At 32.8% G+C, this 23625-nt stretch overlaps 4 protein-coding genes across 5 annotated transcripts; 1 reads left to right on the top strand and 3 right to left on the bottom strand.

Moving 5' to 3' along the window:
- Window positions 1-203: 203 nt before the first annotated feature.
- On the bottom strand, window positions 204-3507 carry LOC102622637 (protein DETOXIFICATION 2-like). The gene is made up of 7 exons (XM_006470707.3): window positions 3133-3507; window positions 1766-2310; window positions 1582-1668; window positions 1281-1337; window positions 881-1119; window positions 603-808; window positions 204-479 (listed from the first exon to the last, which is right to left on the bottom strand). The coding sequence occupies exons 1-7, from the start codon at window positions 3379-3381 to the stop codon at window positions 426-428; spliced, it is 1437 nt and encodes a 478-aa protein (XP_006470770.2). The 5' UTR covers window positions 3382-3507; the 3' UTR covers window positions 204-425.
- Window positions 3508-9157: 5650 nt separating this feature from the next.
- Window positions 9158-12718, bottom strand: LOC102610961 (probable magnesium transporter NIPA6). 2 transcript variants are annotated; one of them, XM_006470671.4, is made up of 9 exons: window positions 12485-12718; window positions 12310-12366; window positions 11687-11777; window positions 11423-11583; window positions 11209-11336; window positions 10632-10769; window positions 10417-10509; window positions 10031-10151; window positions 9158-9950 (listed from the first exon to the last, which is right to left on the bottom strand). In XM_006470671.4, the coding sequence occupies exons 1-9, from the start codon at window positions 12612-12614 to the stop codon at window positions 9811-9813; spliced, it is 1059 nt and encodes a 352-aa protein (XP_006470734.2). In that variant the 5' UTR covers window positions 12615-12718; the 3' UTR covers window positions 9158-9810. The 2 variants fall into 2 exon arrangements, with proteins under 2 accessions (XP_006470734.2, XP_006470735.2); XM_006470672.4 differs by lacking the exon at window positions 12485-12718 and having other exon boundaries at window positions 11687-11808; window positions 12310-12359.
- Window positions 12719-17470: 4752 nt separating this feature from the next.
- LOC102609828 (F-box protein At1g30200-like) lies at window positions 17471-18505 on the top strand. Its single transcript, XM_006470667.3, has one exon. It carries the CDS (start codon window positions 17471-17473, stop codon window positions 18503-18505), a length of 1035 nt encoding a protein of 344 aa, XP_006470730.2.
- Window positions 18506-18679: 174 nt separating this feature from the next.
- On the bottom strand, window positions 18680-22536 carry LOC102610141 (serine--glyoxylate aminotransferase). The gene is made up of 6 exons (XM_006470668.2): window positions 22324-22536; window positions 20895-21176; window positions 20407-20691; window positions 19795-20161; window positions 19335-19545; window positions 18680-19013 (listed from the first exon to the last, which is right to left on the bottom strand). Exons 2-6 carry the CDS (start codon window positions 21097-21099, stop codon window positions 18876-18878), a joined length of 1206 nt encoding a protein of 401 aa, XP_006470731.2. The 5' UTR covers window positions 21100-21176; window positions 22324-22536; the 3' UTR covers window positions 18680-18875.
- Between the last annotated feature and the right edge of the window lie 1089 nt (window positions 22537-23625).

Raw genomic sequence — 23625 nt, 5'->3', positions numbered from 1 at the left:
TTTAGAGTGCGTTTAAAATTAAGGTTGAGCAGTTATAATTTAAAAGTTACAGTATTAAAGTGTTTGGTACATAATAGCTACTATAACTTAGAAGATGTGTTGATATGATTTTTCACTTGTATAATAAAAATCTATTATATTTTTAATAAAATTATTATTTAAAATTTACATTTATTATATATTACTAACTTTTGTTTCATAATTATAGTTTTGTTTTCACAGCATCTGTAATTTAAAAGTTACAGCACATCAATCCTAAATACACTCTTAATTAAACAGAAAAAGTATACAATGTAGAGAGGGAAAAAAACTTATATTTTCACTGTAATAAAATATTTCGATAATAAGTCAACATTGATATGAGCATAAGAAATGATTAGGAATTTTTTTTTTCTTTTTTCTCCCACTTCAACCACATATATATTTTACGCAGCAGAGCTTCTCCCCCTTTCCCTTAGCCTCTCTTTGGCCTTAGTTGCCTACAAGGAGAGTTGAAAGTGACAATGAAAGCAAATCAATAATGGGGCTTAATGCAATCCTCAAGATAAGCGTAGGATCGATGTTACTGAACATGTATATATATAGAGAGAGAATTAATTAACCTGTTTGTTCCAATTTGTGAAGCATGTAATGAGGCATAGAAGTGTTGACTGCACAGCCGAACCAACAACAATGCCAGTCCAAAGCCCTTTCCCTCTCAGATGAACTACAAATCCAAGCACACCGCCAACAGGGAGTCCAACCAAATAAAACGCTACAAAATTGATGCATGCGCCTATATGCTGCCATCCACAACCTCTAGAAACTCCTATATTGAAAAAGATCTTATTCACATATAACCCATATCATTCATAAGAGACACATTAATTTAGAAACTGACCTTGAAAGACCGCATGTAAGGTGTCTAGAATGATTGACAAACATATTAGTGGAGTCATGGCGGCAATGAAATCTACCACTTGTTTGTCATTGCTGTAAGCATATCCCACAATGAAGCGGCAACTGAAGAGAATTGTGCTGGCTATGACTGCCTCTAATGTAGCAACAAACACAGCACTCCAAGCAGCCCGCCGAGCCGCTTCTGGATTTCCAGCTCCTAGTTCATTCGAAACCCTAGTACTGTATGTCATAAAATAATTGATATATTATTTTTAGTATATAATTAAAGATGATTATCATATGCAATTGATATATACCTTGCTTTTATATAGTATATAGTTACAGATGTGAAATATTCTCAAATTTAGAAAATGTTGATAACTATTGGATATTGGAAATACCTTGCTGCTGCTCCAATCCCATATGGTATTATGAAGTGCAGCGTAGTGATTGCAAGGCTGATCACAAATATAGCAACAAATTAGAGGAATACTCAATAGTAGTAGTGGAACCGGGAATTTATTTTACAGTTGTTTTTGTCCGAATTCAGTCTAAACTCTTTCTTTATAGATGCGTATCAATTAACACGCTAAAATAGACCTGTTTCGTAGTTGTTTTTATCAGCGTTTGGTAGATTCTTTATAATTTTTCAAGTTAAAAAAAAAAAAAAAAAGTCAAAAACAAGTTCAATTAGGAGCTTACCATATGGAAAGTCCTGAGGTTTCTAGCCTAGGATTCGGAAGAAACCCCGATGATAATATCAACATCTCCATGGACCACCATCGGAGACTGCAATCACAGCATAAATACAAAGATTAAAGTTAAAATAGAAGTCAATGTCTTTCAAGAGTAATTATAAGAAAAGATGAAATAACTAAAGAATTACCAAAGCATTAGCGCAGAAGGAAGACCGAAGGCAAAAAATTGTTTGATAGCAAGAAAAGCCTCTTTGGATAATTTTGCACGTGTATCTTTGCATGAAGAAGAGTACATCACATACGGTGAAACCAATACCACATTGAGCCAAGTAGATAAGCTAAATGCAGCAGCTGCTCCAAGAATCCCTAGCTTTAGTTTAAACACTAGGATCCAACATACAGGAATGTGAAAACAAAGAATGCAAAAGTAGGTTATTAGCATGGGACAAATCAAGCTCTGGGTTTGCATGAATCGGGTTATGGGTTGAAGGATTGCATTTGCAAATAATGCGGGGATTAGGCACAATGAGTATTTTTTTGCGTTGTGGGAGACTAATGGATCTTGGCCCAATGCAAGTAACAATTTGTTCATGAAGATCCAAGGGATGCATATTATGGGGCAAATGGCTATGAGACTTATTATGGCACTGTTTGTATGTATCCCAAGCTTTTGATATTGCTGCGCTCCAAACGCTTGCCCACACAATGTCTCCAATCCACCGGCCAATCCTGACTGATTCCCGCGTACAAAATGTAACCAAGTTATTAACATTATCAAAACATTGGAGACGATTAAAATTCATCAGAGGTATCAGGTCATCTATACACGCTGATTTATGAAATAATTAAAAGAAATATGAATTTATAAAAAATGACAAGGATTCTCTCTTAATTTTTTTTTCTTAATCTCTTCTAGTAAATAAGTGATTGAGAATAAAAAATATATATCTTCTTATAAATTCAACTTTGACATTAGATTTTATTGAATTTTTTACCTCATTCAAATTTAGTTAGTAACAGTCAAGCTAACATTGACATAAAATCAATGTGACAGAATTGACTAAAATGTTTTTTTTTTCTTTTATCAACAAAAAAAATGACAATCACGTAGTAACGTACCATCTCATTTCACTTTTTCTTTTCAAATAAAAATACAAATAACTTAGACAAAAATAAAACGCACGGCTTATAAATCATTTCAAACTTCCTGTCATTTTTGTCTTATGTACGAAAGTAGTAGTATATTGTTCTTAACCCAAAATGGTCGCTATATTTTCAGAAACTGAACCTTCAAAATTGCGAATTGTTTACTTTATCCCCAATGACTTCTTATTTATAACACAATGACCCCCTAGATTGACGATTCTTGGCTGCTCCGCTCCTAATGTCATTTGTACAACAACAATGTCTAAGAAAATACCACAAAATACAATACGTAGGTCATATATAATATCACTAAGTAGTAGTAACGCTAACTCTCTCATGAATTCAAAACTCTAGCGTATTGGGGGAAAAAAAAGAAGAAGAAATTAGAGAAGAGAAAATTAAGGCTTACAAGAAAACTAAAGCCGACGACGTTGGTGACGGAGGTGGCAATGGCGACACTGGCAAGCTGAAGCTGACCAAGGTGACCAACCATCATTGTTGACACAACCTGTAACAGATAATCAAAAAGAAAAATGCCCACCATTGGAGCAGCTATGCGACTTAATTTCTTAAACTCTTTCACAAACTCACCCACCAATACTAATCTTGTACTAGCAGTTCTTGCATCAGTGCTTAAGCTCTGTTGGATTTCTGCCATAAGCACCTTCTGCGTAAATCAATTAAGAGGATTGATCAAGACTTGAAATAGCTGAAAGTTTTTATATATCCTCTTAATTAGAGTTTAGACATTGCTTGCCAGCTAAATTATTTACTAGACTTTCAAAATGAGCAATTGATAACTTTTAAGAGTATCTCTATATCTATGTCTAGCATATTCTTCACAATTTTTTTTGTGCTTATTGCATTGATTAAGTGACGTTACTTTGCTGAAAATAGAGAAGTGATTTTTCTATAATCAATGACATTAATTATTTGTTCCCGGAAGTAATAAGCTTACTGACAATAGAAAATAAATGTCATTTGAAAAAATTAATTATTAATTATTAGCCAGTTAAACTTTGTTCTGGTTCTGGGTATGTATGTGTACATCTTTATCATTCAGATATTCACTCCCTTTAACTTGTGGTTCAAGACAGAACACGGAGATGATCTCAATCAAATATGACTGGTTGACTAGGGATTTTTATAAGGGATTACTTTTACATTATATTTACAAACTAATTTCTTGTTGTCGAGTCCCACACAGGCTTTCTTTTGAAAAAAATTCATGAAAAGGTAAAAAATGTTAATTAAATAAGTTTCAAGGAAAAAAAGAAAGAAGAAGTGAGCTTTGTCAATGGAATTATTGAAATTTGATTTTTAACCAGATTTTTTATTTAAAATTTTTAAATATTCCGGTTGATAATAATTTACTCACAAAAAATTAAGCTGTTACAAAACTACCTACTTATGTTTTGATTTTTACCAACTTTATATCACTTTGAGTTTAAAAACTACCCAAAAAAAAAATGTTTCTCAATAAAAAATGTCATAATCTAGCAACATGCATGATCTACTACAACAAGCAACTGCATCGTGCAATTTAGTTTTACAAGTACGCAATATATATGAAGGTTGTTACTTAAATAATTATTTTTGTAACGCACAGTATGTGTGTGAACGTTGTCATAAACAATTAATGACAACATGCAGGGTTCGAATATTGTCATTACGTGTATGATTGGTATGATTTATCTAATGGTCATAAACGTTTATTTAATCTCCTAAACCCCAATAACCGGCTATAAAAAAAGCATTTATATACATGTTAAAAGCATTAAAGCATTATACCATTACAAGTTGTAGTATAGTAGTATTTTCGTATTATATATATAAATTTTTCAATTCAGGATTTTAAAGTATGGAAAAATACGAAAAATTTTTAAAATCGTGCGATTTTAAAACTTAATTTCATAGTACTAACAAATCTCACAATTTTAAAGGTTTTTCTTTTTTTCTTTTATCTTTTAACTTATCTTTGACCTTAATATAAAAGTGATTCCTGATTGGATTATTATTATTATTATTATTATTATTATTATTATTCAAAAATTTAGTTTACTTCATTTAAAAAATTTAATAGACACACATATGCATTTTTGTGTGTTGCATATTCTTTGGTGTTATTTTTAAATTTTATGTAGAAAATCAGATGTTATTTGATTGTTCTTGAGAATTTTATTTTAAAATGATTTGCATATATTTAACTGAAAATCTTATTTTCCCCTCAATGAATTATAGACGTTCACCAAAAGGTATTTTGTGCTATTGTTTGACAAATAAAAATGAAATGGACTATTATTTAAAAAGTAAAAATGAAATGGATTATTGTATTAAACGTGAGAGGTGAAAATGGCTTTTTCCCGTATGTGTTACTTTTCCTTATTCTTCATAATGAAAGATGATCTAAAATATCAGTGTTCACCATATAGTGGACACCTATAATGGAAAAATTTTATAATCCTTCATAAATAATATTTAAGTTGTGAATTAATTAGACAGCGTTAGATGATATTATTAGTCATTATAAGCTGAACATAGTCATCCATTAACTAATTACTCTCTAATTAATGAAGTCATAACGCTTCACGTTACTGCAGTGAAGTCATAGGAAAAGCATACGCGTGCATCACATGCCACACTACAATGTGCAAGACGTGACCTTTTTATATGGCTTATCCTAGGTGTATGGTAAATTGGTAACATACGTTTACAATTTCCCATTAGTCTTCCACCATTCATGCTATCTATTTCTTTTCTATTATTACATTGAACATCGAGCATTAGTCAAATTATTTTTTAAAAAGAAAAGGAAAAGAACACAAAATAAAAAAATAATTACAGCCTTGGAACATAAATAGCAAAATAAACATTTTTGTCTTAGCATAATTATGTCTATATTTGTATCAAGATTAACTTTGAATATAAATACGACAATGGCCTTAGTATGATAATAACAATAATTAGATTGTTGTTATTAACATAAAGGAGATTAACACTTTTGAGACGTTGTACGACTAACAATTAAAGGAAAAACATGATTGTTTGGCGATTGAAGGAAATTTAATTAAAAGACATTAAATTAAGAGGAGTGGTTTGCTCTTTTGTATTTATGTAGTAGAAGAAATGATTAATGAAATTAAGGCGTTCAAAGTGATACTTACAACTTAATGGACTAAATTATCACACGCATACGTGTGTTCTCAAAATGTTGCAAAGGATTTTCTCAATTTATTTACTTTTCAACTAACTCTCAATCCCCACAAAAGTATTGTGGGGGTTAAAATATTTATAAGTTATTCTCCCTTGTGAAATGCGAGTGGAGCAGAGACATTCCTCGTCTGTGATAATATTTGTCTAGGTATGTACTTCATTGAATTTAACGTAATAATGGGAAATGTGGGTCATAATTATGTATATCTGATTGTAAATATTAATGTAATATCTGCTATAATAGCAGTTGTAAATATCTGTGCAATAGAGTAATCTAATGTATAATCAATATTTAAAAAAAAAAAGGTTTTATAAATTTCAAAGCAACCTTAGAATTGTGAATGATTTTGCCACTGCATCAGATATCAAATCAGCACTGAATTCAAATATATCAGATCAATCGATTATACTCCTCTAGTAAAAAAAGAGTAATATGAGGCTTAGGAGAAAGCTAAAGCCAATTGATTGTGCCGCCGGCAAGCTGGCGATAGCTGGCCATGGCGACCAACCATATATGATCGGCTGATAATACAATTTGTAATAGATAATAAAAAAGAAATATATATGCACACCACTGGTGCGGCTATGTAACTTAATTTCTTAAGTTCTTGAATCCATTTCAACCAATTGTGTAGTCCACGCACTCTATAAGTTGCCTCTCTTCCATATTTTTAGATTAGCAGAAGTTTTAATTCTACAAAATTGCGTTTAATATACAAGGGTTTCAAATCAAAGGAAAAGGTGAAGTCAATCTTAATATTTAAGGGATTCAAATCAGTTTTTATATATTGTTCAATATACCCTATGGAGATCTTTATCAATTAATGGTGAATTTCCTAAGTACGTAAAACTCATAATTAAGAAGTCAAACAGGGCTTTATCTTATCTTTTAGTTTATGATTGAGAAAGCAATTAAATTGTGTTTAAAACCGCAAATTTTAAATGAAAATCTCTTAAGATATCATAAAGTACATTATTATTATTTAAAGAATTCACATTAATTTGTGGGTATCAGCATTTAGCTGGTGAAAAGTGGTCAAGGAATCACAAAAGTGTTAATTCATTTCTTAATTATATTGTATAATTGAGAAATTCGAACGTCCTTATAATAGTTTGATTGTAAATATCAGCAATAGTCTAATAGTTTAAAGAAATAACATTCAGTTGGCGAAATCTCTAGATTGATTTAAGAGATTTGGGGTTTAATTTTACTCACGCATTGGTGGCCAGAAAATTTAATTACTAATCATGGTGTGCCGAAAAACAAATCACATCAAATTACTAATATATATATACAAGCATTATTTTTTCCTGTTTACTAAAAGAATTTTTTTTTTTTTTTGCTTGAAAGTTCACCTGTTACAACCATTTCTTTTATTAGAACACTAAAAACTTGTAAAATAACTCACATTAGTCTTTTTTTTTCATCCATTTGTTAATCAAAATCCTCATAAATCTTAATTTACAGAAGAGTACACTTTAACACCAACAGAGAAACATCAAGGTTTTCTATGCTTTGGCAGTTCTGCTGCTTGTTCTCTTCATTGCAGGTAAAAACTCTCATCCATTTTTCTTCAATTATTGGGTTCATATTTGGTGTTTCTTCACTCATTTACAATTTTAGATCAAATAAACAAAGAAAGAAAAATCATGCAGAACACTAAATTAAGTCCAGAATTATTGTATTTTTTCCATTCATTTTTTGACATTTATGTACATGAAAATTTTCATAATTGATTAAAAATCACACATGATAAAAAGTGAATAGAAAGAAAACAATACTTCTTTAGGAGACGAAGGGTTTGAGTAAAAATATACTCTTAGCATAATAATGACTATATTTGCACCAAGATTAACTATGGGTGTATCAAAACGACAGTAACCGAATTAGCATAATAATAACAATAACTATACTGTTGTTATTAGTAAAATAAACGAGATTAACATTTTGCAGTTTTACTGCTTATTCTTCTATATATGGTTTTTTTATAACACTTTGTTACGTGCTCCGATAACAAAAAAAATTTAAAAAAAAAAACAATTGTTTTATGACTGGGATGAGTTTTCCTATAAAAGGATTGATATCCCGCCCTTAAATTCTCTTTGTAAAATCTAGTTTATGGAGAAAAATTATGCCACCTTTAATTTACCAATTTCAAGTTCATGCATGCACGTGTATATGTACATGTATGTATGTATTTATGTATGTATGTTTTTTGATGATTGTAGGGAATGAGGAGGTGACAGCAGCGCATACAGGGAAATTTTGTGGGCTTGCGTTTAGTTTCCCCAGTTGCAAGGAGGCTGCATGTAATACCTTTTGTGTTAATAAACACATTAACGTTAGTGGAGCTGTGAGACGACTTTGTGAAAAGCAAGCTTGCCTTTGCATTTGGGGTTGCTAATGACATATCTCCATAGCCACAGCTCAAAATCATTGATGAATATAATCTTAAGGGAAGGGTTACGTACACACCTCAAAATCATTGATCTGTCATTGAATTTCAAAATTCAATTTTCACAAACTAAAAGTTTCATTTAATTTATGGAATTTCATAGTGATGAATCAATATCTTGTGGAGTTAGCTGGACTAACTTTATGGTGCAAGCTTCACTCTATTGGCAGGAGAAGGTAATGTTTCTACTCTTACCCAATTTGTTTAGAATTAATGCGTGCCCTGACAGAGTTTATAGATGTATTATTGCATAATTAATATTTTTCTAGAAACATTTATTTATGTTTAATGATTGTAGGAAATGATGACTGATGAGGTGACAGCAAAGTGTGCACGGGAAGACATTGTGGGCTAGGGCATAGTTTCCCAAACTGCAAAGCCGGTGCATGTGATATCTTTAGTAGATATAATAAAGTGAGTTTTGAGTGAAAACCCTGGTTGGCTGGTTGCCTGTGCATTTGGGGTTGCTAATAATGCTAATTGCATATTCATATCAATAACCTCTCGTCGCCCTATAAACCCACAGCTTATTTAAACACTATGCTAAATAAAGTCAGAAAATTTAATATCTGAATTCTGTGTCCAATTTGTGTTTGATGGTGTTGCATTGTTTATATTATCAAAATTTTGTCATGTTTAGCTAAAGCAGGAATAATAATAAATAACATCAATATTTATATCATGAGTACGTCCGTCCTATAAATGAAAAAGACAAGAGCTATACACACACACACACACACACACACACTTGTGCAGGCATCTTAGTAAGAGAAGAACCGAACATAACATTTGCTTTCTCAATGATAATTAGCTCTATTCGATCACTCTTACAATGCTATAAAAATATTGCACATGCATTTGTTTCTTGGTGAAACATGGAAAGAAATGAAAAACAAAATTGTCGAAAAATGAATCCCTATATGATGTATCTTCTGTCTAAAAAGCTCATCCCGCATACAAAAATTTCATGGTGCAAATACTTCTGAAGAGGCAGACATCAGCTGTCCCCACCAAAACTAGAGGCTTCTGCATCTTCCAAGAAAGGAAAATTCACATTACAACCATCCCATCTTATTTGATGAGTCAAGCCAACCAACCGACCAATTTTAAAAAGCCAGCAATATATCACACACTGTACAAAGAATGCTCCTGAAAGGATGCTTCTATATCTTAAGCCAAAACTCCACTAGGAATCTCAATGTTGAAATTCCATTGGCGCACAAGCACGAGGCAAAGGCGTAACAACCAATACCAATTTTGATCTTGAAGATGTCATGTCAAGCACTTTTGGACCTGATCCATAACTCGTGTTGATATCCTTTTGGCAATTCCAATTGTCAAGAGTTCCCAAAATTCAAACCTTTGAACTGCCTTGTATTTAGACAAGTTCGGAGAACTTCTTCTCAGGAGGTAGACTCCTAGTACATTTCTTGTCTACAGAAGTCCTCAGAAGGCACATCTTGATCGTGCTTCAACAATTCACCATTTCCACTGCAGAGTCGGGTAGATAGTGTTGGGGTTATGGGTGATAATCCAGGGGTTAAAGATGAATAGCCACCTACAGTTCGTAAAAAATGGTTAATTGAATGTATTTCATGGTCTGCTAAAATAAATTTAATGTAACAAAATGCTGCACACCTCTGAAAGAAGGACTTCTCTCAAAGTCCTTCGTTGTGTGTAACAAAATGGTCCCAGAGAGCACAACTACAAAGCCACATATTTCTGATATGATGCTTGCTGCAGTTTGGCCATCCCAGTCCTAAGATGATAAATGTCACCACATAATTCGTTACATCACATGAGACACATGAAAAAATTGACTAGGATGAACTGGAGATAAAATGAAATCCAACATTTTTTCTGAAAAAGTTCAAGAGTATGGGCTGCAGGTCTATTTATCAATGTGTTGCAGCCACTTCAAGAAATCATTGGTAAATTTATCACTTTTTTCATTTTTGGCTCCTACTTGCTAACTAGAGAAAAATTATAGTTAATCTCAGAAAAAAGGTATACAATAACAATACCTTGAACATTATGACACTGGCCAGGATTGTAAGTGATGTGAACATGACGTAATATATGGGGGACACAACTGCAGTGTTGAATGTGTCGAGCGCCTGCAACATCATTTGGGATTCCTTAGAAAAGACATGTTGACGTGATTACAAAATCACCATATCAATGTATGAAAACTGCGGGCATAGTCCAAACTAAATGGTCAGTATTTCACATTACTAACCTTGTTTAGATAATTCATTTGCATGATGACACATATAGCTACAACCAACATAAAAAACCATGTATCAGGGTATAGTAACTGGTTCTTTCCTTCAAAGGTTAATTTCAGCGAAGTTCCAAGTGCTTTAACGCTCATCACCTGCAAATTAGTTGCAAAAACCCAAAGAAGAAAATAAGAATTTGTGATTATATATTAACTTTATTTTTATTATCATGTGACGCTCTTCTTCAGGTCGAAGAGGTATTCATGATCCTTGATCTGCCTCCAGTTAAAGTAAATTTCTATCCAGTTTAGTCTGAATAAACAACAGATAGACTCTCTTTAGTAACTCAAAATTTCTTACAGCCCAAAATTTCTTACAGCCTATTTTTTGATGCCCAGAAATGTTTGCTACCTTCAAAATTCAAAGTAGAAGAAAACGCAAATTCCCATAACTATCATAGCCAAAACTTTCAACACCGTGATGATAAATTTGAAGTTCACTGTGATGGTTTTCAATAATGATCAAAATATACTCCATCAATATTGGATAAGTTAATCAAAACTCTAAAAAATGAAACAAATTCGAAATCTTTACCGAGAGAGAACCCATCAATGAACAAATGCCAATGAATACTAAGGCATTTGTATTTCCGCACCGTGGTGCGAAATGGAAGATCAAAATGAAAACCAACACAATTACGGATGCCACGTAAAGTAGAAAAGCTGAAAGATTGGAAGAAATATAGTTAGTCATCAATAAAAGGCAACACGAATATAAGGAACAACTAGAAAGAAGTGTAAGCACTAACCTGGTTGGGTTGCCAAGCTCCAAATTTCTTGAACAGAAGTTATAGGACTCTCTTGTGGTGCATGGATAACAATTATGATAGAACCGGCTATGCACATCACACATCCCAGAATCCCCAGCTGCGGTAACTTCTCATGCAAGATAGAGTGTGCCAATACAGCACTACACAGTCCAAAACAGTGAAACAACCACAGACAAATCATACAAATGCATACATAGTTTCAAGAAGATTCTGGAATAAGTGAAACAATATAAAAGCTGTTACCTCACGATTATACTTAATGCACCAAGAGGTGTAACAAGAACAGCAGGGGCAAATGCATATGCCACAAAATTTGCCACCTCTCCAACAATCACTATATCAAAAATCATACAACAAGAATGATTCTGCCAAAGATCAGTGATAGACCAAATGCACATAGTAAATCAAAATTAGCATACTCTAGTAAGTAATAAAAAATGTAATAGAACAAAAACATGAAGATCTGCAGATGCTAACTTTTCAATGAAAGAGAAATGATCCAATGAGCAACTGAACACAGGGCTGAATTTTGTAACTCCCTGTTAATATTGTTGAAGCTATAGATTCATCAGACAATGATCATGACGAGAGAAAAATGGCCTACTAAATTTTCAATAATCTATGGACCTAAATTCGAAGATGACATGAAACATGACATTCAAAATCAAATTCACACAATTGCCGGCCTATAGGATAGACAGAGAATTTATCTAGCAGATAATGGTGGCATTACATAAAAGCAGCAAGTTCTAAAATAAAGGTAATATACTTCTTATACTACAAAGATTTAATCAGTACTTCCTTTAAAAAAAAAAAAAAACTACAAACACAAACACAAAAAGACAGAGAGAGAGAGAAACACTTACTTATTGCCATGCCAACCCACCAAAGAGGCTCCAAGAGATAAGTAAAACCACCAACACCTACAAAATAAGATCAAGAATAAAAACCAAACCAAATTGAGATAAGCAAACTCCGAATAAAAAAAAAAATCCCAGACATGAGACCAGATAATGTAAACTAAAATAGAAATATAAATACCAGCTCGAACGCCGGAAGCAGCAGCAGCTCTTCTGAGGCCTTTTTTCTTGATGATGAAACTTGAGCCTATAAAAAAACTTGACAACAATGCCAAAACAAATCCTTTTAAATTGTCTTTAGAGAAAGCCATGTTCTTGAACTGGTCTCTGTTTCTCCGATTTTGATCTTCATCGAAATCTATCAATCATTGGCTCTTGTTTGCTCATCATATTCGTCTGTCGTTGCTTGATGTACTCGATTTTGCTGTGAATCACTATGGTGTGAACATGTGTACAGCTACTCCTTGTGTGCACGCTTTGACACGGGCCCCACCAACTACTAACTTAATTATTAATCATACAATTTACACTCATTGAATTTGGAAATATGATAATAATAATAAAACTTATTATTACCCTAATATTTACAATAATATATATAATAACAGATCATGTGATCATACAATTAAATATCGCATTTGGTAGAAGAGAAAGACTTATAAATTAACTCTATATAATTATACTTAATTGAATGAAGTTGAGCTCATGAAAACTCGAACCACTGTCCTCATAATCATGCTTAATTTTGAGGGAAGTGTTTCACCACTCGGGCAAAGGGAAATATGATTATAATAATAACTTATTATTACTCAGATATTTACAATCAGATATATAATAACAGATCATGTGATCAAATATCGCATTTGGCAGGAGAAAAAAACTTATAAATTAACTCTACACAATTATACTTAATAGAATGAGGTTGAGCTCATGAGAACTCAAACCACTGCACTTATAGTCATACTTAACTTTAGGGTAGTGGTTCACCACTCGAGCAAAGACCGTGTGATAGGGCTCATTTCCTTTTAATAAAAGTAGAAATTTCTCTTTCTAATATCAATGGGGATTTATTTTTGAATTAATGCTTGATAACTTCTCAATCTTATGAAATTTTAAATTTATAATATATCCATAGTGTTGAGAAAATATGCACTTTAAAAGCATATATGTTTATTTAATTGTAATAAAAAAATTTCTGATTAATAAAATAAATGAGGTATTTTATTCAAATATCTTAATTGCATTAATATTTTGATTAAAGATCATTTAATCATATTATATGTATTTATGTAATCACCATGTGGATTCACAGAAGATATAAATACAAGTTATCTTATGATTAAATAAATTTAATTTGCAGTTGATAAATAAAGTTGGGCACTTTATTTAGGTATAGACTGTAATGAAATTATTAAATGATTTGTCTTTAATCATGTATGAATTTATTGATGTAGTACAACTACATTGAACAAGATCACATATGAGATTTAATTAACTTTACAATAAATATCAGACTTATTAAATCTCATAGACATTGATTTTACTGTAATCTTAATGTTGAGTTAATTATGATTTCATGATTGTAATTATTGTTCCATTTGAGTTACTAATGGACACGACACATACTTGTAGTCAAGATTACTTAGTATATTGGTAGGAGCAATTATGAGTATTAGAGTTATAGATTAACAATATAGAATTTGTACAATACATCTCTTGATGGGTTTTCGGCACTTGATCATAAAATTCTCTAGCCAGAGTGCGTCAACATATTTAGTATGTTGAAAATGATCATTAGAGAAAACCAGTGAGTATTAAGGAAGAAGATGTAATTAAATTGATTGGACAGTTGAGATATCGATTTAATTAATGATGTGGTATAAATGATTGTGCAGTAAAGAAATCAATGTGGCTTGAGATGAATTATTATTCGAACATACAATTATGGAGATCAGTTTCAATCTTATAGTGCAGTAGAGTTGGAATTAAACGATTTGGCTTATTTAATTACATGCTTAATTGTTGTAGTCATTATTGTATGTTTCAAAATGATCCCTGAGTTAGCTCATTTAATTGACTGCACCACTACTGAATTAATAAGAAAGATAATTAGTTATTTGGGTCAAAAACTTAAATATATCATTTAATGGGAGACTCTATTTAATTTGCTTATGTGTAAGGGGTCTTATGTTATTTTACATGGTGAGCCCCTATAGAAAAAACAATTAACGTGACTTTTGATTTTTATTATTTGAATCCTAGTGTTTTCACTAAAGGAAGATATAAAAATACTTATTTTCTCTAAAGAAAAAAGAGAGAGTCCACATTATACAGATTAGAGAAAATAATTTTTTCTCTCTAATTTTAAGAGAAAAATTTTCTCCTACTAGTTACTTTTAGTGGTGATAAAACCGTCCACACGTCAAGTGCAGATTAAACCTGATCATAGCCTGAAAGATTATTTTAGTGGTGGATCGTGATCTAATAGGAGTGGTGGTGACTGATCTAAGAGTTTAAATTACTTTAACAAAAAAAGTAAAAATTATTTATTTTCTTAAATTTTTAAGGTATAATTTTTAAATTACGAATTCTTATATATTATATAAGATCGATTCTAAAAATTTTTTTTAAAAAAAATTATTTTATCCCCCAACACATGGATGGTAATAATTTCAAAAAAGAAAAAATCAAATTTATGTTTTAAGTTTTGTTTTTTAGTCTTTTGTCCTCTTAAAGACCATGGTACGATGAGTCTTCGCTGTGATGTGGTAAATGAAACCGTGTGTGTGGTGAAGAGAAAGGTTGATTGTGATGAGATGGCCGCGGTGTTTGTTGATTGTTTGTTGGCGTATAAACTAAAGACAACATTCACAACCTGTTTCGGTGACGTCACACTTCATGCTAGTACACGTGTTCACCCATTTCTTTTTATTATTTATTATTATTATTTTTTGATAATAATTTATGTTGTCTGCTTTATTGACCAACACATATGAGACCACAAGAATTACACTCTGGCGGCTCTTCATTTGTGCATTTCTTTTTTTACTTTTGTTTTTGTCTCTTCACTTTCATTCCCACTTTTGTGCCTTGAATTGGGTTAACAAATGAAATTAGGTGGAGCGGTTGTCGAGCACCTTTTCAACTATTTTTATTTAGCCGGTCATTCGCCTTCAAATTCAATGAACTAATCTATTAAAAAAAAAATCAATGAACTAATTGATAGTCGCAAATATACTTGAATTGAAATGAAATGGAATCGAAGCGTGGAATGAAAATTAAAAATAAAATTTAAATAATTGATTATTGAATGTTAAATTTAATAAAAATTTTATATCAATTAAGTAAATAATAGTTATCGTTGTTTGTAGTTTTTTTTTATCACTAAATTTTTTAAACCCTTCAATTGAATAATGAAAAACAAAATAGTATTGGGAGATTTTTTTTTTGAAACTATAGTACAGTGAGTAGAGCTGGCAAAATTTGACACGACCCGATTACCCGACACAAACACGATACCAATAAATAGGTATGAGTTGTCGAATTTAACACGATTATTAAATGGGTCGGGTCCGAGTCAACACGATTTTTTTCCGTGTCGGGTTAGGGTTAAAATTCTTGACTCATTTACCCGATCAATGACCCGATTATATTTTCTATTTTAAAATAATTTACAGATTCTTGTCATCAAAACTCAAATATTAGAGATGATTTTTTTATTCTTTAAAAGGATGAATATAGACACAATATTTTATTAATAAAATTTTAAATACATTTAGAGCTTTAATAGTGTAAATGTATAAAATATTGGTAGACATGTATATTTTATAATATTGATATATAATATTATTTACATATATATAATTAAAACCTCAATAGTGTATGTAATATTTTAGTAAATATGCATATTTTATAATATTGATAAATTATGCATGTATGGATGGATGTATGTATGTATGTGCATACATATGTATGACAAAGTGTAAATATTTTATGAGACTTTTGTTTAATAAATAGATATTAAGCAAGTTATTGGGTAATCCGATTATTTTTTTGTGTCAGATTTGGGTCTCAATATTTTGACACGATTATTAAATAGGTCGAGTTTGGATCGACTTAAATTTAATACGATACAAAACTGATACGACACAAACACGATCCGATAATCCGTTTTGCCAGCTCTAATAGTGAGATTTATGTAAACTAAAAGCATGCCGTTCAACAGCCGACTAGATTCTAGACACCTAAATATGAAGGTGTTGTAGAAAAGGGTATTGAAATTTTTCATTGACATTTGATTGAAAGCAACATGATGAATTATAAATACATTAAATCGAGAAAATGGTTTGATTTTTTATTTTTCTTTCTTTCTGTCATTAATTTGGCAATATCTAACTTGATTAATACAATGGGCCACACCAGACAGCAACTTGGTTCCAGAAGAGCTCCAACTGTGTATCCATCCACTTTGCCAAGTTGCGTTACGACTTACGAGTTCGAATATTCTCAAGGTAAATTACATTAAACTTCACATAATTTTCCTTTATTAATTTAAAGGTCGTGAATTTTAAACAATATACCTTGGAAGCCTGTATGGTTGTAAATTGACTTGAGCTAAATAGATTTTTAAATGAACAACTATCAATATGTATGTGGCTCAAAGACATTAATTTACAGAACACGCGACATCTTACGGATTAAATTTTTGAAGACATACAATCGACTCATGTTTATTAAGATCTAAAAACATATATTTTTTTTTTCTTATATCATAAAATATAATTTAATTGGTATTATTCGTAACATTCTTTTCTTATATGACTTTTTAGATTATAGGCTTGAAACTTAAAAAGTCACAACCTTAGTTCCTTGGCATAATAAAATAAAAGATATAGAACTTTATTGTAATTTTCGCATGTGACAAATGACAAAAGCTTTCTTTCTTTCTTTCTTTCTTTTTTTCTTTCTTTCTTTCTTTCTTCCTTTCTTCCTTCTAAGCAACCAACAAGAAAACCATGTTTCCCGTCCTTGGAAACTTCTCTTAAACTATGGTCAAAACCGTGTATCAATCAAATCCCTTTTGCCATTTTCCCTTTTTGCTTTCTCTTCTTTATATATAATCTCCTTTCACCAAGCCAAGCAACCCATAAAGAGAAAGAACAATCAAATGGAAAGAATTGTACAACAAGAAGAAAAAGCTGATGATTACTTTGATAGCCTACCCGACGCCATTCTTCTCGACATCTTCAACAAATTACTCGACGCCAAGTCCTTAACTCGCTGCCTTGTCGTCTGCAAACGCTTCTCTTCGCTCATTCCCCAAATCAACAATCTTTTCCTCTCCATCATTCCTCGTCCTCGTCGACAAGTACTCATCGGCAACTCATCAAAGCGCAGCGTTTTGAGAATCTTTTTAAGTAAACTCAAATGCTTTCGTCGTCTCTTCATCATCACTCCAAAGTCATCAGCAGCTAATAAAGATTCAATTGCTACTACCGTTTGGTGTCCTGCTTTGAGCAACAGCAAGTTCAGAGAAATCAAATATATGAACGTCCAGTTTCCGGTCTACGGAAATGGGAATGACGATGATTATTGTTTCATCAAGTGGAAGGCTGCGTTCGGGAGAGAGCTCAAGTCTTGCATTATACTCGGTGCTACGTTGTTTTGTAAAAAGAATCTTGCATGGGAAAGAATTGCTCCTGTTCAAGAAGAAGAGCATTTTTTAACTGATGATCAGCTTAAACTGCGAATTGTTTGGACGATTTCTTGCTTGATTTCTTCATCGGCAAGGCATCAGTTCTTGAAACCGATTGTGTCAGAACATTCCCAGCTTCAAAGGGTTGTTCTGAGTGATTGCAAGAATCAAGGACAGCTCTGCATGGATGAAGAGCAGATTGCTGAGATGAGAAAGTCTGTGAATGATTCATCATTAAAGGAGAGGACTCCCTTCCCGGATTTGAGCATTAAGATGTTGTACTTGCCGGTACTGGAGTTGCCGGCTTCAGGGTACACGATGAGGGGAGCAACACTTGTCGTGATCAGACCCGATCATGATGATAATGATGATGATGATGCTGGTGGTGATTTGTTGGGAGGATGGTTTGATGGAGACGGAGAAGAGAAAAAGAAGGCTTTTGGTGAAGCTGTGAGGGAGTTGATGAAAGTGAAGAAAAGTTATGTGATGACTATGAATTCTTTCTGAAATGTTACATCTAAAAAGCAGAAACTAACAGATTTTGTGTATGTGTGTATGCAAATGTGCTAATGATTCAGCGGAAAAGAAATTTATTTATGTGAACCATTTCAAAATATTTTGCCCCCGCATTTGGCTTCCAAGCAAAAACAGAGCAAAAGAGCATAAATGATACTCAGAATCTGCTAAGAAAAAATAAAATACTTGGCTGGACTAATAAGACGTTTCAAGTACATCACAATACAAGAAGCAATGATTAAAGGAGAGTTTTCTCGGTGAGCCTCTAATAAGAGCAAGCATAGGAAATTTTACATTCTTTGTACATAGTGACCTGAAGCGCGTGAATAGAAGAGAAGTAATTACATTGATGAAAGATGACTCAGATCCTGGATGGGATCATAGGAATGTTGTTCTGTAGGTATGCAGAAGCAGCTGCAACCCCGCTTCCCAGCTTAACCGGGTAGCCCACGTCTTTTAGTATCATCTCCACACCAGCGAGACAGCCCAACAATTGCAACTGAAATTGATGAGATATACAGATTAAGTTCAGGCGACGAAAGAAGCAACACCTTTGTAGATTATATTTTAGTTTCTAATAATGTTAGGTTGGTCCATGGTAGATTATATTGCTGAATTACTATAAATCATGTCATAGCAGTTAAACTGGAAAGGCCTTGATAGTCCAATTTTTTTTTTTTTTTCCCGAGAAACTAATTAGAGCGCTGTATAAATGATCATGAAATAAATCGAGTTGTAATATGATTGAAATATGCTAGCACTGGTAACAATAACACTTCTCCAGTTATAATTGAAATAGGAACTGAAAATTGAACATTACCTCATTCAGGTGGCCGAGATGCCCGATTCTAAATACTTTACCAGCAACTTTGTTAAGGCCCAGACCTAAGCTTAGATTGTATCTCTGCCATGCCCTTCTAACAATTTCTGAACTATTGATATGTGGAGGAACAATCACAGCAGTCACGGTGTCACTGAACCATTCTTCTTTCTGGGTGCAGTTCTTTAATCCCCATGCCTCCACCGCAAGCCTACATTTCAAATTTTAAAACTTTTTTAATCAAAAAGTATATTCTTTCAACAGAAGAGCAAAACGAGATATACGGATTATCAAGAGTTTCAAAACATCTATTATAAATTTCTTTCGGGATGGTTTTACTACAGGCTCCAATTACCAAATAAGATGTTGTATTTTAGCCATATTCATACATTTGATGGAGGATTAAGAAACTTCTAATATCAAAGAAAAATAGATGAAGAAAAAGCCGAAATGTCCTCACCTGGTTGCTTTGCCCAAACGACGGTGCCTTTCGATCACATTTTCAAGCCCTTCCTCAAAAATCAGATCCAAAGCTGCTCGCAGCCCATACAGCAGTTGGATGGAAGGGGTATATGGCCAAAATGTTCCCAAATTGTAAAACTTTATGTAGTCTTTCCAATCAAAGAAAACTCTGACAGATTTTGCAGTTTTGGATGCCTCTAGAGCTTTGGGGCTTGCACAAACAATCCCCATTCCAGTAGGAAGTGAAAGAGCTTTCTGAGAGCCAGTTAGAGCCACATCTATGCCCCATTCATCCATACGGAAATCGATGGCACAAATGGAGGAAACCCCGTCAACGAGAAAAAGAGCCGGGTGCCTGTATTCATCTGAGAAGAGATACCAAACATATTAAACAAGTAGATTCAATGCATGATCAAAATAAAAGAAGCAGAAGAACTTATATTTTTTTCTTGTAGATGTACATTGCAAAATTGATTAATCTTACAAACATTGAGGCATGCCATCCGCGCATCTCAGTTTAGCTTAGGTACACAGGGGACGTGATGTGTAAAAGAAAGCATGTAACCCTTACAATCATAGCTTTATTCTAAAGTACATAATATACACTTACCAAGAAGTTTTCTCACTTTAGACAAGTTGTTGGTAACTCCGGTCGCTGTCTCGTTATGAACAATGCAAATGGCCTTGATAGTGTGTGCAGTATCTGCTGCAAGTTTTGATGCCAAAACATCAAGCTTTGCACCTTCACCCCAGTCACTTTCGACGACATCAACGTTGAAGTTGAGGCGCTGCTGCTGATCAATCCAAAGCAAACTGAATTGACCAATCAGAAAAGAGATAATGCGATCTCCAGGAGACAGTGTGTTTGTAAGTGCACTCTCCCATGCACCAGTTCCTAAATCAAAACAGCTATATCAACAAAGAGAAAACCGTAACTAAAACATATGACAAATATTAGCTCATTTCAATTTTGGTTGCAGGATTTCAATTACATACATACACATGTATTCGTTTTTATGAATAATCTCACACCAAAAATTCGTACATCTTTACAAGCAATTAAGAATAAAATTTGAAGCAAGGATGTAATAAAAATACCTGTGGTTGGGATCAGAAATGGAGTTCCAGAAGTGGTCTTGAAAATTTTCTTGACATCCTCAAGAAGAATTTTTGTTAATGCTGGAACTGCTGGAGAACGGTAGTCCTCATTGTTCCTATTCATTGCTCGGATGACTTGATCGGGGATGTGAACAGGACCCGGAACAAAGAGATGGTTCTTCCCTGGTGCATACATATAGTCCATCTTTCCCTACTTGGAATGTCACTGATACCTTAAAGTTTGACGAGTTCTTGTTGTTTCACCACTCCAAAACACCTGACCTACAGGATTCCAAAGAAATAAATAAATCAAACCAACTTTACAACATCCTTTTGCTTTCAAATCACCTAAGCAGGCATAAGATCATTTTGATTCACATTTATAGTCTTCTCTTTTCGTCAATCCATGTTTCGTTATTATATATATATATATACATTAAAAAAAAAAGGAGCCTGCAGAAACAAGTGCCAACTAACGAAATGTAGTAATTGGTAATAACTCAAATCACCTGTTTTCACAACAATCCGTTTAGATTCTAAAACATAAGTATTGTCCAACAAAAAAATAACACACGAAGGAGTCCTGTATCTTTATGCATGAATTCTGAACATTTAACAAATGGAAAGATGTCTGTTACTTCAAATTTATTTTCGAGATTTTTCCTTATAGTGATAATGAAAATAATTTCTTGGCTACCTACGTAAGATTATCAGTAAGAGTATATTGCAGTTAGTTTATTGTCCTTTGTAAAATTTTGTTACAATTAGACAATATTTCCCAATGTTTCGGTTAAACAAAACCTTTCTTTTTTATTAGAAAGAAACAAAATATAGTCAAGAGTTCAACCTCTACTAACTGAACTAATATATGCCTTATATTCTTACTTCAAAAAAAAAAACATGAATTCATAATTCTTAATATACGAAAACATCAACGTCAAGTCTATTGTCACATCCCAAAGATGAAATTTTTTTTTACCCAATTCTCTTCCCACCGCGGATTCCAAACTTCATATTTCAGACTCAAGAGATTTTACCAACTGAACTAATTGATAAACAGTTTACTAAAATTATCCACAGGAAAATCATCATGCGTCCCAAGATTGTTTAGTAGATTTCTCAAAGTATTCGTTACGTTTTATTTTATTGTATACTGATATGTCTTTTACAATAATTCGTGAAAAAAACGAAAAACAGAGAGCAGTCAGAGGACCAAACTGCATATCACATGTAAGCACAGAATAATATGCATTCAGTATATGCATAATACATGCATGACGCATGCAAGAACAAGAACAAGAGCAAGAGCAAGAGCAAGAGCAAGAGCAAGAGCAAGAGCAATTTTCTGAAACACGCATAAACAAAAAAAATGAAACACAGCAACAAAAACAAAAATATAAATCAAATGAGTAACAGTTCGGAAGATTACCTGAAGAGGAAGAAAGGTTACAGCTCAAGTGTTAAAACTGCGAAAACCAAAGAGAGAATTCATTTTTTATAAGAGCGCGGGAGAGCCAATCAACAATGGAATGGGACCCACCAATTCATCAGACGTGGCAGATAAGAGTGGAAGCGTTGGAATCCTGCGGCTCATAATTTGTTTATATCAATGACATGGGAAAGATTTTCGCTCCAGCATACGCTGAGTTAGAGCCTCCTACTTCCACTAATTTTTTTTTATTTGATTTTGTTTTATTTTGGGTTGCCTCCTGTTTTCACCATCGCCCTTGTTGTTTTAGTTTATTTCCTTTCAGCCCTTTCTGATTTTGATAAAATTTCACTTTTGATTAAAAAAAAAATCTAATATTATAGTTTTGAGTGTACTTCATTCATGCTGTCGTTCAAATTCGAATAACAATAGGCTGTAAACATTGGTGTTTGATGTGTGAAATTTTTCCTTCCATCCAAACTTTTTTTTTAAAAAAAAATAAATAAAAGAAAGGAATTGATAATCAAAGTATGCCTCAATAATTAGAAGGTAAAATATAGTGGGCAAATTGGATAAATGCCCAAATGAATGGGCACAAAATGGAAAATGCATAAGAACTTGTGCTGTGCGCAAAATATTTGAAAGTTATACAATTGAAAGTATGAGGTTGAGAGGGCAATGTGAAAGATAAAGTGATAATGTCTGTGAACCACACCATCTTTTGTGGGAAGCAACACCACACATCACTTCTCGTCTTGTATTTTTATGAACTTTGCTGTCTTGATTTTGTGCTTGTTCCCAATTTTACTCTTTGTCCCACTAATTTGGTAAACCTTTATCCATTATTTCGATTCTGTTTATCTTATTTTCTTGGTACTTCTTTAGGAACACCACTGCATGTTCATTTTCCATGCATATGCTTGAAACCAAATGTACTCTTATCTCCAGTGTTGCTGCTTTCACGAAAATTCAGATCATCTCTCAGAAGCTCTCAGTGGCATCTTCGGTTGTCAAAGAATATGGATTCATCGTTCAATCCCAATCATGCATGATACAGGGAAATATCACTCAGTAAGCAGAAACACCTCTCACAAGATAAGTTGACCCTATAAAAGAAATACAATACCTACGATACATAAATTCAAGATGATGCGCTCAACTTGGCCCTAAGAACTTGATCAAATGGTTTTCAAACAACTTTATTTGATTGGCCACCCAAACTCAAATCTTACAGGGCTAAAAGATTTGTATGAGCTTAGACTATTATATTGATAATAATTGGGGGAAAAAAAAAGATTATGC

Source organism: Citrus sinensis, chromosome 2 (assembly GCF_022201045.2).
Source record: "Citrus sinensis cultivar Valencia sweet orange chromosome 2, DVS_A1.0, whole genome shotgun sequence".
Taxonomy (NCBI): domain Eukaryota; kingdom Viridiplantae; phylum Streptophyta; class Magnoliopsida; order Sapindales; family Rutaceae; genus Citrus; species Citrus sinensis.
This window is presented reverse-complemented; position numbering and strand designations above follow the sequence as displayed.